Raw genomic sequence first — 17,030 nt, 5'->3', positions numbered from 1 at the left:
AATTGAAAAATCGCATTTTTTCATATCGCAAATGCAATTAATCATTCAGTCCTATTCTTGATCATTGATATTTTATAAGAGTGATTTTATAATTTCAAAATATAGAGAAAAAAGTAGAAATGAATGATTTTATGTATTTTTAAATTTTACGTAAGTGTTTGTTTACCAAAGTATATTTTGGTCATCCCATTAAAAATAACATTCAAACTGGATCATTTTAGAGCTTTAAAGTGCTGGAAATAGTTGTGCGAAATGCTTGAAAGCCATTGAAAAGTTCTTGAATTTCTCTCTCAAAAGGTTGTACAAACCCTGAAATGAATGTTGTAATGCATTCGACTATTTCTACCACAACACCATGGTTACAGTTAGTGTTACCACGTCTGGTTTCCATACGTATGTCAGCGCTGTTTATAACAGGGAATTCTGTGCGTAATTTGAATGATTCTCACTAGATCTCGCAGCAACCTTATCATTTATTTATCATTAACTTTGGCTCCTGATTAAAGCTGTTCTGAGCTCGGACAAGTTTGTTTGCATCGCGGTCCAAGCTGATAAACGGTCCACGCTGCGCAGCTGAAACGTAGCGCGGTTTAGTTTCGCTTTTATTTCGTTTGCCGTCTGATGTTTCTCAAATGCAACAGAAATGGCAGCGCTTATGAGTTGGACAACGCGGTGGTTGAATTGGAGAGAACACTGGACTGAGTCTAGGAACTGGACAGGGCTTTGGAGAAACTACAGGGACTGGATGAGACCTCCGATCAGACTCTAGAAGGATGGTCATCTGAAATTCTGACTTGGAACTGGTGGCCATGACAGTTAATGATTCAGTGACGGCGGCCATAATGGGTGAGGAATGGAGATCGGCGGCCATGTTATGTATAGCTGATCTGGGACTGGCAGGCATTAAGGGTGATTGGTCTGGATGGAATTCTTGTACGGACTTTAGGACCAAAGGAAAACTTAGAAGGGACTCACTACAGAACTCCGAGTTAGGAGCGAACACATTGTGGAACTCTGGGACTGGAGCGGATTCAGGGGTTGGTTCAGGGATCAGAATAGACACCGGGTGGTAGTTGGAGGCAGGACTTGCAGAGAGCCGTCTTTTCTTCCTATGCCTCCTCCTTTGGGCAGAGGTGAAAAGAAGTGCTGAGGTTTTAATAGTCTCTGAGTTTGTCCCAAGCTTTGGGGCTGACTCATGGGTGCGAACAGGTTCTGGAACAGGAATGGACTTACAACTGAACTTAAAGGCTGAGACAGATTTGATGACTGGCGTGAACCCTGGGACAGGTGAGATGGATCAGATGGTTAAGGATGTCGAGGATTTGTCTACAGATTCGGGAATTTCACTCAATGGAACAGGCTCAGGAACGCTACTCACTGGAGCGGACATGGGAAGTGCTTCCTCTACAGTATACGATGATCCACACAACCATAGAATATAATCAACATATTGTTGCAAAGAACATGTGGTTGCACCCGCTGGAACTCGTAGATAAAGGTGATCGTCCAAGCCGCACCAGAAAATGGTCTTTAGTGTGTCATCGTTCCAGGGCGCATGATGTGAGAGCTCAAAGAACTCCTCTACGTAGTCCTCAATCGGGCGGCCATCTTGAAAGAGTGTGACCACTGGGTCCACTGGGTCTTGAGGGGTGAGGATAATGCCCATATTATAAGGTAAATTTTGTGTGGGCTGGTCTTCTGTCACGAAACCGTTAACACAGAACACAGGTAAGGGAGTACAGCAGGTTTATTGAAGCCGGGATCAGAACAGGAAATCAGGTAAGTTCAGAAGTCAACATAACATCATAACTTAATGGAGAAACTGGAAAAATAAAAAGTCTTTCTTTATCCACAGGTAGCTTAAACTAAAGGAGGCTTTGTAGCCATCAGGCACAAACTCGGGTAAAAAGAATGTCTTTTAGAATAGTTTGTTGGACTTATCTCATGATAACTTGGTTTAATATTACTTATCCAGGCTCGAGGGCTCAGAGAGCTGACAGACTGGATTGGGTCACCGGGTCACCGTGGATTCAGGTGAGTAGAGCTGGTGAGGAGTAGGGAAGTGTATCCCACAATATGTAGGATATACCAACGACGAGACCAGACAATAAGGGAGTGGAAGGTGACTGCTTTTATATGGTAGGTAATGAGGTGAATGGTGGCAGGTGTGAAGCAGGCGGGATGCTGGGAAATGGAGTCCTTAATGTGGTTTAGTGACTGAGCTGGTGACTGGGCTGTGACAGAATGATTAAATGACAAATTGATTTTTTAACAGTCACTTGTTGCCACATATCGACACAAATATTATTTAAAGCACCAGTTACTTTCAAAAGGTGATTTGATTTGCTCTATTTTGATCGCAACCATAGACATCAGTGTTTATATCGGAACTATAAACTTTCATCCCAGTATTTCTGTGATAATATGAATGACTGTAAGACAGAAATAATAGGCCTAATGTGTAGTTGAAAAGACTTTGTTTTTTACCTAAACATGCTAACTGCCCTCTCTGTGCCAGCAGCAGCGCTAACATAGATTTGAATGTTCCAGTAAGACTTTTTCAAAGGTTTAATGGACACGGGTGAATCATTGTCATTTAGAAATTAGATCGCGTGGGTGTTTAAATCGAGATCGCGATCTGTCAGCGATTAATTGTGCAACTCTAGTACGTAGAGTGTGAAAAATCAGCTTATGAATACCAGGATTAATTGTTAATCCAGAGGATTCCCTTTAGCCAGGGTTTAGAATGACCCAGCACTGAATATTTCAAGTATGAGAATCCCTGTAGTGGTGGCACAAACCCTGTGTATTCTCGTCTGCTAAATGATTAAATGTAAATGTATTCTGACTGCATGTGAACCTGTGTTTAATGTCCTCTAGGTTGTGTAAAGCCCTATTCGGACGGGACCAGTTTTCAAGGGGGTCATTAGAGAAATTTGTGTTTCACAGATGTACTGTAAAAATCCAGAGCAAATTACGTACTGTTTTTCGCCAAACTCGATGGGAAATATAATCTTGTCCGAATGCAAATATCTGTGATTGCTGATATAGTATTATCCCAACGCTCTTTTTTGGTCTACCTGAGCTATCGTTTGCGCACCAATCTTACGCATGCTAAACCTTTAACTATGGATGGTATTCGGCAAAAAAATTAAATAATAAAATTAATAAGGAGAGATAAAATTAGAAAACTGCTAAGACTGGCCATTTTAACATCGGCATCAGGTAAGATGCTTGTCTACATTTTGTCTGCTCACTTGCATGGATTTATAGTAAGATTATTTATTAGACATATGCGCCGTATCTGATGCACGCAACCACATCTAGAAAACACACCCACTTCTGTAGTAAACACAGAGATGTTAGTCCCGTCTGAAGTGGTACATGAAAATCGCAGACGTCGAGTGATTAGAAATGAAACCCATATACAAAGTTCTGGCATGAAACTCAAGATGGCGCAGTCCGATAGATTTAATTCAGTATGACATAATGACATCATCATCACATGTCACAGCTGATTGGTTCTCTCCTGTATAAGTAGCCAATGAGCTTGCTGCTCAACATTCAAATACTTGGCTAATGCTTGCTGTTGCAGTGCACTTCAGAAACCCTCCCCCTTCCCCAGGCGTGACAGATCGCTGTATAAACTCCTCAGTTCTGACAGCATCCCTTCATCTTTACTACTAGTTTTAACACGAATTATAAATGAATGAATATCTCACTCCTCACGTAATCGCTCAATCAGTGTTTCAACAGCTCGTTATTTGCAAGATAAATGAAGTCTAATGAAGAGCATTTTGCGAAATACTACACTAGGGTATATACTTCATTATATTTTACTTTACCTGTTAGTGACGTCTTAATTATTTAATGTATGTTTAAATAAATCTTTTATGAAACAAGTTAAGACAGCCACTGTGAAATTATTATATTTTAACAACAAATAGAAATTTAGAACATTTAGAAGTTAATTTAAAAACATGTTTGCATACATTTTTTTTTTCATTTTGAGTGTTAATTGTTATAGTTAAAAATAAACAGTAATTGAATTTAAGTTTGGGCTCTGATGTTAATTGTAACCTTATAGTAATGTAAAAGGGCTCCCTATAGTTTAGATCAGAAGTTGAGGTAGATTTTTATTCCTAAGAATGTTTTAATTATAATTAAATTAATTTAAAGAAAGAGCAATTTGTTCAGTAAACCATTGTTTAATTTAAAAAAAGAAGCAATATATGTTTAGTTTTTTTCCTCCTGCTGTACCGAAACCATACCGAACCATGAAGTCAAAACCGAGGGACGTACCGAACCGTCATGTTTGTGTACCGTTACACCCCTAATTAACCATGCCAATCACTCCGAGAGTTGTCATGACAGAAATGTAGTCTAGAAAACTAGTCCTGTCTGAATAGGGCTTACGTTTGATTGAACACACAGCCTCTGACATCAACAACCAAACATGGGAAGTGTTTTCTCCTCCCTTTTGAGAAGTAGTTTCTGTCCTGACTGCGTTTCATTGCCGTACGGCCGATGCTACCTCAGAGTATGGCGTCACGCTGGCGAACTCCTGATGCAGCTGCAGCAGCTGGATGAGCTCCGGCTGTCTCTTCGCCGTCTCCACCGCAGCAGCTATAAACTCATCTGCTTTAGAGGCGAACTCGTATGCAGCGCTCCTGGAGCTGAAAGCGTAGTGTTTCTCCTTGTGCTTTAGGACGCCGATCTTTGGATTGCCTGAGAAGAGACACTAATATGTCTTATCAAAGAAAACAAATATCAAATGCAATGCACACAGTTTCACTGTTTGTACCTGGCAGTAAAAGTCCATTGTTCTTCACGAGGTTGAAGCCACAGAAGCCCTTATACTGCAGAGGCACGTCCTCAACGTGAGCTGAGCTCTCAGGAAAACACCATTCACACGAGCTCATCTCTGACTCAACAACACGCTCTTCTGAAACAAAGTAGCAGTGACTCGTGACTGTTACACACAATTTCAGTGGCCATTATTCAGAAACCGCTGCCTGCGAATGACCAGTCAAAATCAAATATTCAGATATTAGACTCATTTCATCTGACACTTCTCAAGTCTTCAGTTGTAACACTGAAGCTCAGCACACTGAGGGCCTGATTTACTAAACCGAGTGAGACCGAAATCCCATAAAAGTGCTGATGGGAGTGGAAATTTCAGCAGATGATCTGGCAATGAGCAAATCAAAGAACACAGGTGCAGCTCATCTCCATAATAACTAATGCAGTTACCCAAAGCAGCACAAATGAGCAACTATCGCAGGCATGTAAAGCATAAAATGGGTTAAGACCTGCTTTTTTGGGTGTTGGGTCAGTACAGTGACCACCAAACCTTAGTAAATTATGTTTCGTGATTCATTCAAATAGTCTTTATTTAAATACAAATGCATATGCAATAAGAACAGATGCAAAAATAGCTTTGTCCATGCCTTTTCATCTTTTCACTAATGTTTTACATATCTTTTTTAATACCAGTAGGCGGTTTGCACTGGTGTGAGCTGCTAGTGAATCTGGTCCTAAAGTTCAACAGGTGTTTTCGTCTGGCTGCGTGTCGCACCTGCTGTCACAGAGCATCTGTCCGCATCCGTTTGCACCTGCAGTCCATGCAGCAGCAGCTCCAGCTGATCTGGGCTCAGCAGAGACTGCGCTGATAGGAACGCTCTCAGACCGGACGCCACGTTAGTGAGCATGCTCAGTAGCAGCATCTCGCCTTCCAGTCCCGCCCAGAGCGAAGCCAGTGCTGTGAAATGAGGCTGACAAGAAGAGCGACGCTTATAAATCTACATGCGATCACAAGAGTGGCACTGCTGTACTGTAAAAACAGACACTTTCTGTGATGGACCAGGATTACTACTTACAGGTGCATCTCAATAAATTAGAAATTTAATACACGAGTTTCACAATTTGAGTTGAATTACTGAAATAAATGAACTTTTCCACGACATTCTAATTTATTGAGATGCACCTGTATTCAAACGGACAGTTCTGACTCTAATTTGCACAAACTGTGTTCAAAGTGGCTGCAAAAGAGCCAATATATATACACCTGACCACACAGCAGTGGAATATTATATTAATATATAGTGTATAGAAAGTTCTGAATGCCTTTCATTAAATGCAACAAACTACACAAGCACAAGCACATTTCACAAAAAACAAATTCAATATTTTTAGAATTCAATTATTTGCTCCATGTAAAATAAATGAAAAAGCTTACAGGACACTAAATATGATTAAAGCCATCTGTTCACTATGGAAGCTTGTTTCCGCCATGGAATAAAGAAAATAAAAAGGTAAATGTGACTTTTTACCTCGCATGTAACAGTTATGTTCTGTTTTGGTTTAATTTTCAAGGACTTTTAGTTTGCTAACCGTTGTTTTTTCTGTTCTCTGTTCCTGTTTGATCTTTAGTTGCTATGACAATTCATTATTTTCCTCACACCTGTCTGTGATTGAGGTCATTATCACTCTGTGTTTAAGTTCCTCTTGTGTTGCAGTTCTTTGTCCGGTATTATTTAAGGTTGTGTTGTGTGTAAGCCTTCGATCTCCAGTGTGTGTATTCATGTTGGATTTATGGATTAAGTAGACTGTTGGAATTTTTCTACGATGTGCGATTTATTTACAGCAATGCAGTTACGTTCCAATTCTGAGTTTATATCTTGCTATTCTGAGAGAGAGAAAAAAATAATTGTGAGAGATAAACTCAGAACTGTAAGAGTTTATATCTCACATTTCTACTAAAAAAAGAGTCAGAATTCTGAGTTGTAAATTCAGAATAGAGTATAAAAAGTCACAATTAACTTCCGTGTCAGGAACAGGTTTCCATAGTTTACAGATCAATCATATAATGAACATTCAAACCCATTGCTACACTATTTCTCCCTCATATGAATGAGTCTTCTCTTTGAATTTAATGTCTTTATCTTGTTCTTTGTAAAGATGCTTTGAAATAATATTGTAAAATTCACAATATAAATTCATTAAAATTGTGAACTATCAATAAACATTCAGCACAAACAGATGGACAACAGCATTACAGAAATCACTCACAAACACATGCGATGTCGGCACTGTGATCTTGGTGTGCACGGTGTCCTTCAGGAGCATCATTCGATTCTTTAGATCAGACTGTAACCGTGTCACTTCCTTCGCGCTCTGGATGATGTCCGCCTGATGAAACACGAACACCAAATCACATCATCATACTGTCATATATTCATCATACATCATCAACGTCATATTACAGCATCAGCAGATATTACAGCATTCTAAGGCATCGCAGTACTGAAGCAAAGGCTATACATTCTGATTCTAATAAAAAACAAATCTTGGTAGCACTTTATTTTCCCGCATGCACATACTATGTACTTATTATATTAATTACAATAAGGTAATAACTAGAGACTAACCCATGCAGTTACCTCATATCATGCACTACTTCCTTAGGTAAGTATACTGTTAGTACAAGTAAGTGCACGAACTGTAAAATAAAGTGCAACCAAAATATTTCTGTAACAATCAGCCAAGTTGAGAGAAATGTTGAATATGAATATACTTATGTGTAAATTCAGTTCAATCACAAATGACTATTTTACACTATATTTCTGCATAACGCACATTTTGATGCTTTTTAGAGCATTGCATCCTACAGTAGCTTAGCAACATGCTAAAACGCCAAACTCTGTCCACCTTTTTCCTAACAAGCCTACTGCGCTGTAACTTTACGAAAAAAGACAACATATAGGCTACTGCGGAGTTGTGGTCTGCTGTCCTGATTTAATTTGCAAAACACACTATATTTCATTTAGAATCTTTCATTTTTCTCTCGTCTGTTTCCAGATTTGCTTTCACGGGGATGCAGTAAAATGTAATTGTTACATAATATAGATATCTTACTATAATGATATTTATCACATTAGTAATATTGCTGCGGATAGCATCGAGCTTAGGGGTTATTCATGGTATGTTGAAAGTAATTTGTTAATGCTCTTACACTTAAATGTTCCTCTGTATGTCTGATGGTTGGAGGGCGAGTAAAATAATGTCACGTCATTGTGCCCAGTTTTTGAAAATGCTTATTACAATCATTAAGCGAATGTTTTGCTGATTGTTTACAGTGTAAACAGAAGTTACTCCCATAATTTGCTCAAAACATCATGGGGTGTAGGAAAAAGGTGGATGGAGAACAACTGTGAGTCGAGTCTCTCGTGCACTATTTGTGTGATCTTAAGAGTTGTGGCTCATGGAGACTGATTTGTTTCACATACTGTACAAATATTGTCAGAGACTGTCTTACTATAGGGAGATGGAGATGAGAGGGTCTGTATTACTTACTATTGGAGAAAGCGTAATGGCTAACTCGGATCACGTGTGCCTTAATTAATAACCATTACAGCCTTGACGTCATTTAATTTCAGTAAGAGTTGTGCGATACTGAGTCATTCCATAGGAATGAATGGGAAGTGCTGTCGCAAAAAGTCAGTGACTTCTCTCATAAAATGGCATTTTTTTGGTATAAACTCTAAAAATAATTCAATCCAAAAGTATTGCTTAGTGTAAAACATGTTGAAGATTAGCTGATTTGGCTGTCGATAAATTAAATGATAAGCTGTTTCCTCTAAAAAGCTGTTTATTCAGCATCTCCTCCACAGACATCCATTCAAATAAAACGGCCTCTGGTCTCCTTTCCGTTAGCATTAGCCGTTACGCTTTTTTGGCTAATGGTTGCAGGTTTGCCTTCTAGTGGCTTTGTTATTGTTTCTCCTCTATGCCCTGCCTTTCTGAAACGCGTCGATTTTTACAAAGCTCATCGGTCTGAAAAGCGTGCTGTGCTCTGATTGGCCAGCTATCCGGTGCGTTGTGATTGGCCGAATACCTCAAGCGTGTGATGGAAACGTTACGCCCCTTACCATATTTGGAAACACACAAAAGTTACGCCTTCTTTCTTTGTGTAAACATTTGGGCGGCGTTATGCAAATCTTCCCACACAGTGACATAGACATGTGGGGGCGTGTTTAAACGAGCCGTTTTAGGAGGGCGTGGACGAGTCTTAACTTTTATAAAGAATATCTCTTTGGGTTTGAGACTTTAGTCTTCGCAACTTTACAGATCTTATATATGCACAAACAGCTTGTAACACTCCAAAGAGAAACTTGAAATTGCATCATATGACCCCTTTCAGACAGACAGCAGAGAGTGAGGCAGGTCTCTAGGAGTGTGGTTAAGAGCTAATGCCCTGTCTGTCTGACTTGATGAGACTCTCTGTAACAGTGAAACCCACCAGTATGAGTCTGAGGAAAGCCTCGTGCTGTCGTGTGTTGTACAGAGCCTGTTTGAGCAGGTCGGGGTGGACGGGGCACTCGGTGCGCTCACAGATCTTCTCCAGCAGGGCCGTGTACTGCCAGGCCAAGCTCTCACATCCCGCCAGTTCACTCTCTATATCTGCGGCCGCGGCCGGCAGCGTCTCGTTCAGAATGGCTGGCACTGCAGGAGACGCATGGAGAAGTGAGTGCTAACATTATGAGGTCAGGATGAGTGAACTCAGGGAGACTCACGTACGGTTCTGGATGCCCTCTCCTCCTTTCCTGCTGTCCTTGTTGAAGAGGCGTATGCCGCTGACGATCAGAGCGAGCTCGCTCAGCTGCTGCTCTTTGTCTTGTTTCAGCAGAGACATGAAGGTGGCCAGCTGAGCCTGAGGAAAGACGCTCTGCAGAGCCGCTGCAACAAACAACATGCAGTCATCCTGTACTGACACCTGGTGTCATGAACACAGCATCATCACGCAAGATCAAAACCAGCAGAAATGCTCTATCAGCAGTCAGCTGTGACTAAGAGTCACTGAGATAAACTACAGTATTCACTACTCACTTGGCAATGGATAATGTATTTATGAGTGAGCTGAGCAAGTATTATGCATTTAATCTGATTAGACATATAAAAGGTTTAAGTATAGATAAAGATTTAGATATACAGTATGTACTGTACATATATACTACTGGTCAAAAATTTCATCATAGATATTTAGGGTAACACTTATAGCCTTTATGTATAATGCATTATAAAGGGTTTTTAAATGCATTATAATTGCTCATTTTATAATGCATAAAGGCTTTAAGTAAAGTGTTAGCAGATTTTTACATGTTTTCGAAAGAAGTCTCTTCTGCTCACCAAGGCTGCATTTCTTTGATCAAAGAATATACAGTAAAAACAGTAATATTGTGAAATATTATTATGACTTAAAATAGCTGTTTTCTATGTGAATATATGTTCAAGGGTCATGAAACCCTAAAGCACATTTTTTGAGGTGTTAACAGGAATGTATAGATCCGTACATTGATCAAAATAGTAATAGGACTCCTATATTTTATTAGCAAGTGGAAAAGCAAAGCTGAAGCAACATCGTGAAATATGACATATATGCGTTGTGGTGATTGGCTCCCAGTATGCGTCTACGTCATCAGTTATTATGCATGAGAAAGTATCACTTCTGACTCTTCTTGCTGTGATGCGCAGCTGTATTTTCAGCATCATTACGCCAGTCTTCAGTGTCACATGATCTTCAGAAATCATTCTAATATGCTGATTTGCTGCTCGAGAAACATTTCTGATTATTATCATTGTAGAAAACAGTTGTGCTGATTCATATTTTTTTTGTGTAAATCGTGATACATTTTATTTTTCAGGATTCACAAATGAATAGAAACAGCATTTATTTGAAATATAAATCTTTTGTGACATTATAAATGTCACTTTTAAACCACCCATGCGGTATAAAAATAATTTATTTTCTAAATCTTACCTCAAACGTTTGAACAGTACTGTATATGTATATACAGGAGTCTCCAGAGCTACTCTATGAATGTGAGTGCATCAGACGGCAGTACCTGTGGTTTCTCTCACGGTGTTGATGTCTGTGGCCGAGCCGAGGTTGCAGCGCTGGATGACATAGCTGACTATTTTGCCGTACAGGTTCTTGAGGTCCTCTCTGGTCTTGGCTCGAGAGTCTGTGATCTCTCTGCTCAGCGACGGCAAACGGGAACGCAGGACCCTCTGCTGAACCTCCAGAAACTCACCTGACACACAGACAGTCAATCACACACACTCAATGCAGTCGGTTCACCTAAATGTGTGTCTGGATTGCTGTTTGTTTTTACACTTACGTCGAGATGTGTAGTTCATGTCGAAGTAAACCTGCATCTTAATGGTGTTCAGCGTGGGACTCGTCTGGTCCATCAGTCTGTCCACACACAGCTGAAGACACGACAGACACCTTACACTCACTTCACACACAGTCATCTTTTATTTATTAATTAGATAGAGAGGTTTGACAAGGCTTTGAAACTTTTTAACCCTCAAGTGTCCAAATTTGGTCAAAATCATTTTGTTTTGTTTTTTATGAGCCTATAACACAGCGGGTTTTTTATTTTGTTGAATAAAACAGTCACTCACACATACAAAACCAAAGAATTATATGAGCCAATGACTGAGCTTTTTTTTTGTGCCAATCAGCCACTATTTACACACACACACACACACACACACACACACACACACACACACACACACATACTTCAAAGGCACATCAAAGTCCTACTGCAAGATTTGTTGATGCTTCCAAACAAAAAATGTCTGGAACATGCTACTTGTTAGGTTTACTGTTTATTCTTACCTGTTTGGTACTATTTGAGTTATTGAAATTTGAAAAATACTCTGTCTCCTACTTTGTCTTTTCCTTATAGCATGGTTAGATTTGTCTGTACGTTTGTTTTGGCATTTTTTTTTAACTTGTGATAAAATCTAAAACTTTAGAGGTTAAGAACGTTACAACATTGCAGCCTATATGCAGCCATCGAGTACTACAGCCACATAGTGGCTATTGATTTCTTTGATATTTTTATACTATCATATGTCACCAGATGTCACCAAAGTCACCAACATGTTAGGTTTGGGCTGTCTGAACTTACTAAAATGTTTTTGTTTTTTTACTGAGGTAAAATAAATATTAAATATAACATGAAAATAGGCATATTTTACATAACATATGGCACTTTTAGAGGTAAATAAATAAAAACAAACAAAAATCACAAACAAATGGCATAAATTAATAGTTTTTATTTTATCGAAGATAGTGATATGACGTTAATAAAAAAAAATAAATAAATTGGGATCACACCTGAGACCTTAGTGCCCAAATTTTGTCTGTACGTTTGTTTTGGCATTTTTTTTTAACTTGTGATAAAATCTAAAACTTTAGAGGTTAAGAACGTTACAACATTGCAGCCTATATGCAGCCATCGAGTACTACAGCCACATAGTGGCTATTGATTTCTTTGATATTTTTATACTATCATATGTCACCAGATGTCACCAAAGTCACCAACATGTTAGGTTTGGGCTGTCTGAACTTACTAAAATGTTTTTGTTTTTTTACTGAGGTAAAATAAATATTAAATATAACATGAAAATAGGCATATTTTACATAACATATGGCACTTTTAGAGGTAAATAAATAAAAACAAACAAAAATCACAAAAAAATGGCATAAATTAATAGTTTTTATTTTATCGAAGATAGTGATATGACGTTAATTAAAAAAAAAAAATAAATTGGGATCACACCTGAGACCTTAGTGCCCAAATTTGTCCACGAAGGTCCAATTAAGGGCTGCTATAGGAAGGATGCTTAAGTGAAGCAGTTTCAGTCTATCAGAAAACCAAACACAGCAGCTTGAGTAAACACGAATTATGCATTCACCTCTATGAGTTTCTGCACATCTTGCTTCGTCAGAGTCCTGTCCACGTTAAAGCGGTTCCTGGGGTCCAGAACGACAGCTTTGACCTGGACACACAAGTAAATGCTGGAGCTACAACATTCACCGGCTGGTTTATTCATTCAGTCCCAGTCACTCACCGTGAAGGCGATGAGCGTCTCGGACAGAGTCTGTCCTCTGCTTGAACACGTCTGCGCGATTTCCCGGATGATGTTTCTTATAACGCCTTCAGCCTGAGTGCTCGACATCTTTACACAACGACAGCATTTAACGTTAACGTTACAGAGTTTTGTCTTCAGGTTGTCGCGGCTGACTGTTGTGTTGTGCGGCGCGGCTGTGGTTGTCATGGAGACGGACAGCGCCCGGATGGAAGAGAAACACACGAGTCTGTCTGAAGGCTGTTGCACTGTAAAAGTCAATGGTAATAAATCATTGTGTAACTGAACATTCAGTGAGAGACTGAAACTGTAAATAAATAGCATAATAAATTGCATCATATAGCTGTATTTATTAGTGATGATGGGAAGAAAAGCTTCAACTGAACACACTTCTCAGGTTCATATTTATTGTTTACAACAGTTTAAAAAATGACAGAATTGTAGTAATATATAATCTGCAGTATTTATACTCTATTAATCTGGATGTTCATCACATTTGACAATAAACACATGTTTTTCTAACTTACAAGTATTAATATTTCAATAAAAATTATAATTTGTTTTATGTACAATTAAAATAGATATATACAATGTAATATAAAACGTGAATTCCTTCGATTCCTTTGTTTCTGAATCATTGTTGATAAGTACACACACAATGTCATACTGTCTTATGTTTCTAAAGTTCACAAAGCATGGTTTATTTGTCCACTTCTTTACATATTTGCAATGCATTATCAGAAACTCCCTGACGTACACAACAGTACTGAACAAACTCGCAGCCTTGTTTTCATTCCCTTCAAATGAAATCTGGCTTCTGCACAAGGGGTTTGACAATCACACATATTTCACTCTATTATGGTAGATGTGTTACCAGGGAATTTTTCTGGAGGGCTTTGCTGTGAAATAGACTTTTTTAATAGCGGAGTACTGTTAGTTTTCTGACTGGCTCAAACATTGCTTCCAGAACTGAGTTTATTTCCCTTGAGCAGTCTCCAGGCCGTGCACGTCTGGGGCTTTTGGGGCAAAGTGTTGGCCATGATTAAATGTAATTGAATACAGAAGCTAGAGAACGGAGCTTTGTTCATGAGGTCTCGTGTTCACAGTGAATGAGAAAACAAAAAAACCTTCATTATATCGTCTAGGGCTGCACAACGATTAGTCACGATTAATCGATTCAAAATAAAAGTTTATGTTTACATACTATATGTGTGTGTGTACTGTGTATATTTATTATGTACGTATATATAAATACACACACATGTATATATTAAGGAAAATATGTTAGATTTATATATAAAATATATATTATTTATATTATATTATTTACTTTATTTGCAAAAACAGATAACTTTGTTTTTATAAATTTTCTTAAATCATGTTTTTTATTGCGCTTATTATTATTTAATCAAAACAACACAACAGCAGTTTGATATTAATTGGAATGCAGGACAAAAAAAAACATGATTTTTGAACATCTGTTTCTGCAAATGAACTCTTCATGTATACATATATGTGTGTGTATTTATATATACATAATAAATATACACAGCACACACACATATAGTATGTGAAAATAAACTTTTATGTTGAATCGATTAATCGCGACTAATCGTTTTGCAGCCCTAATATTGTCTCATGTGTACACCTTAAACCTGAACACCACAGATAAGATAAATAGCAAGTGTATAGCAATCTTCATATTCTGTCAGGAGTCTGAAGCAGCAGCAGCAGCATTATTCCTCTGTCAGTCTGGGCTGGAGTGGATGACGAGGCCCCAGTCTCGCTCCATCTTGATGAAGTGGTCCAGCTCCGGCTCCGGCTCGCAGCTTTCCCCCGAGCTCTGTCTCAGGATGAGGTTAGGCAGCAGCGTGACCGCTTCAGTCTGGATTTCAGCTTCATGCTCCAGACCTAACAAGCCCATCAGAGGGATCTTCAGTTCTCGAGTCTCTGGGCTCCAGTCCAGGAATATCTGTGCTTGGTCTTGGTCGTCTGGCTCATCCTCACAGGCGTTCACAGACAGCACTGTGAGCTCTTGTGTCCGGTATGGGCTGCTCTTGGCTTCGACAGCGGCTGGCAGCACGATGCCGTAATCTGCGGCCTCCTGCGGCTCAGAGTCCACGCTCACAGAGTCCTCCCCGTCCGGTAACGGAGGAGCGTGCTGCTGAGCGTAACACACTGCTGCTGACGAGTCCTCACCGCACACCAGCTGAGGCAGAGCCGACTCCTCTCCATACAAACCCATTTTGACCATGTTAATGATGATTGTTGGAGATTGTTGTTCTGGCTGGAAAGTGTGAAGCCTTTCACTCATACCAACCACGTGCTGAAACGACAAGAGTACACTGTTACTTCAGCGCTGGTATAATGTGATCAAAACTACTGATTGAGGAGATTCCCCCCTTCTATGTAAAGCGCTTTAAGTGCCCAGAAAAGCGCTATATAAATGTAAGGAATTATTATTATTATTATTATTATTATTATTATTACTGTCAGCTGATGACGAGATCACATGATATGACTCCCATCCTCAAATAAACAGAATGATCTATTCTGAAACCCTTCTGTGATAATACTGTATTCATAGGCATCTTTCCTTTACATGAACCACTACCATTCGAAAGTATGGGGTTAGTAACAAAAAGTGTTTTATGCTCACCAAGGCTGCATTTATTTTTTAGTAAAAACACAGTAAAATTGTGAAATATTATTACTATTTAAAATAACTCTATTCTATGTGAATATGTGTTAAACTGTAATTTATTTCTGTGATGCGCAGCTGTATTTTCAGCATCATTACTCCAGTCTTCAGTGTCACATGATCTTCAGAAATCATTCTAATATGCTGATTTGCTGCTCAAGAAACATTTCTGATTATTATCAATGTTGAAAACAGTTGTGCTGCCCAATATTTTTATGGAAACTGTGATACATTTTATTTTTCAGGATTCACAGATGAATAGAAAGTAATTTTTTGAGACAGAAATATTTTGTAACATTGTGCAAATGTCTTTAACTGTCACTTTTCATCAATTTAATGTGTCCTTGATGAATAAAAGTATTAACTTCTGTCAGAAAAAAAATCGTACTGACCCCAGACTTTTGACTTATTGTCTACCAGACATTAGTTGCACATTATTGTTATTTTTTAAAGAAATTAATACTTTTATTCAGTAGGGATGCATTAGATTATTCAGTAGAAACATTCATAACATCAATTCTGTCCCAGCCCGGCTGAATCTCTGGTAGCTGGAGGTGTTCTAACTGGCTGCTGACGAGCACAAGTCAAACAAACCCATCCTCAGCGGTCTCTAAATATTGTGTTAGTAGCGTGAGATTTAGGTTTGTGTGTTTGTTGTAATACCGTGCTCTTGGGCAGTCTCTGTCTGTGGTCGGTGATGTAGCAGTGGACGAGTCCCGCGAGCACAACGAGGACACACAGACAGAGCGCAGACGGCAGCACGCCGCCCAACATAGCAGCCAGCAGCTGATCTCTGAACGGATCTACAGCAGAAAGAAACACCAGCGGGTTACACATTAACACACACACACACACACACACCGTCTGGAGACTCGTGCATAAGGAAGTCCAGCTCCGAGCGTGCTGGGAAAACACCTCAGTTACAGTCAAGCATTGTGCACGAGCTGATAAAATGATAGGCTTCCTCAACAGTCACATACTGCTCAAACCTGTTCACCGGGCAATCTGAAAGTGAAAAGGCTGATGGAGCTGGCTTACCTTTGGGCGTCTCGACGCACTGCCGCTCGCTGGGTTTGTAGGCCAGAGGCAGAGACTCCGACTGGGCCTGGACACTCACACAGATCCGGGTGGAAAAGTCCAGAGGGCCCAGCGTCATGTTCCCATTTTTAAGAAGCATGTAGTTCTGGTAGAGCGACAAAGTGCAAAAGAAATGACTTTCCTGTTTGGCTAAGTGAGTGAGTGAGTGTTTTTCTGCACGCTCCTTTTGCATTATTGACACACTATTTTGAAAATATAGTATTTTCCTATTTGTGACCCTGGAGCACAAAAGCAGTCTTAAGTCGCTGGGGTATATTTGCAGCAATAGCCAAAAATACATTGT

The 17,030-nt window shown here is 39.3% G+C and overlaps 2 protein-coding genes across 2 annotated transcripts in view; both read right to left on the bottom strand.

Moving 5' to 3' along the window:
- The window catches only part of cfap206 (cilia and flagella associated protein 206), a 17,753-nt gene extending 4,679 nt beyond the window's left edge, over positions 1 to 13,074 (bottom strand). Inside the window, exons 1-10 of the mRNA XM_016498292.1 lie at positions 12,931 to 13,074; positions 12,775 to 12,858; positions 11,181 to 11,271; positions 10,905 to 11,093; positions 9,580 to 9,738; positions 9,302 to 9,504; positions 7,072 to 7,191; positions 5,579 to 5,774; positions 4,805 to 4,945; positions 4,535 to 4,728 (exon numbers count right to left, since the gene is read on the bottom strand). Coding sequence (XP_016353778.1) covers positions 4,535 to 4,728; positions 4,805 to 4,945; positions 5,579 to 5,774; positions 7,072 to 7,191; positions 9,302 to 9,504; positions 9,580 to 9,738; positions 10,905 to 11,093; positions 11,181 to 11,271; positions 12,775 to 12,858; positions 12,931 to 13,038 — 1,485 coding nt within the window. The 5' untranslated portion in view covers positions 13,039 to 13,074. The remainder of the gene's footprint in view (positions 1 to 4,534; positions 4,729 to 4,804; positions 4,946 to 5,578; positions 5,775 to 7,071; positions 7,192 to 9,301; positions 9,505 to 9,579; positions 9,739 to 10,904; positions 11,094 to 11,180; positions 11,272 to 12,774; positions 12,859 to 12,930) is intronic.
- Positions 13,075 to 14,642: 1,568 nt separating this feature from the next.
- The window catches only part of LOC107697490 (interleukin-20 receptor subunit alpha-like), an 8,572-nt gene continuing 6,184 nt past the window's right edge, over positions 14,643 to 17,030 (bottom strand). The window contains exons 5-7 of the mRNA XM_016498298.1: positions 16,688 to 16,832; positions 16,313 to 16,452; positions 14,643 to 15,274 (exon numbers count right to left, since the gene is read on the bottom strand). Coding sequence (XP_016353784.1) covers positions 14,696 to 15,274; positions 16,313 to 16,452; positions 16,688 to 16,832 — 864 coding nt within the window. The 3' untranslated portion in view covers positions 14,643 to 14,695. The remainder of the gene's footprint in view (positions 15,275 to 16,312; positions 16,453 to 16,687; positions 16,833 to 17,030) is intronic.

The sequence above is a fragment of the Sinocyclocheilus anshuiensis genome, unplaced genomic scaffold (assembly GCF_001515605.1).
Source record: "Sinocyclocheilus anshuiensis isolate Anshui unplaced genomic scaffold, SAMN03320099.WGS_v1.1 scaffold1452, whole genome shotgun sequence".
Lineage (NCBI taxonomy): Eukaryota > Metazoa > Chordata > Actinopteri > Cypriniformes > Cyprinidae > Sinocyclocheilus > Sinocyclocheilus anshuiensis.
Note: the sequence above shows the minus strand (reverse complement) of the source record. Positions and strands in the feature narration are given on the sequence as shown.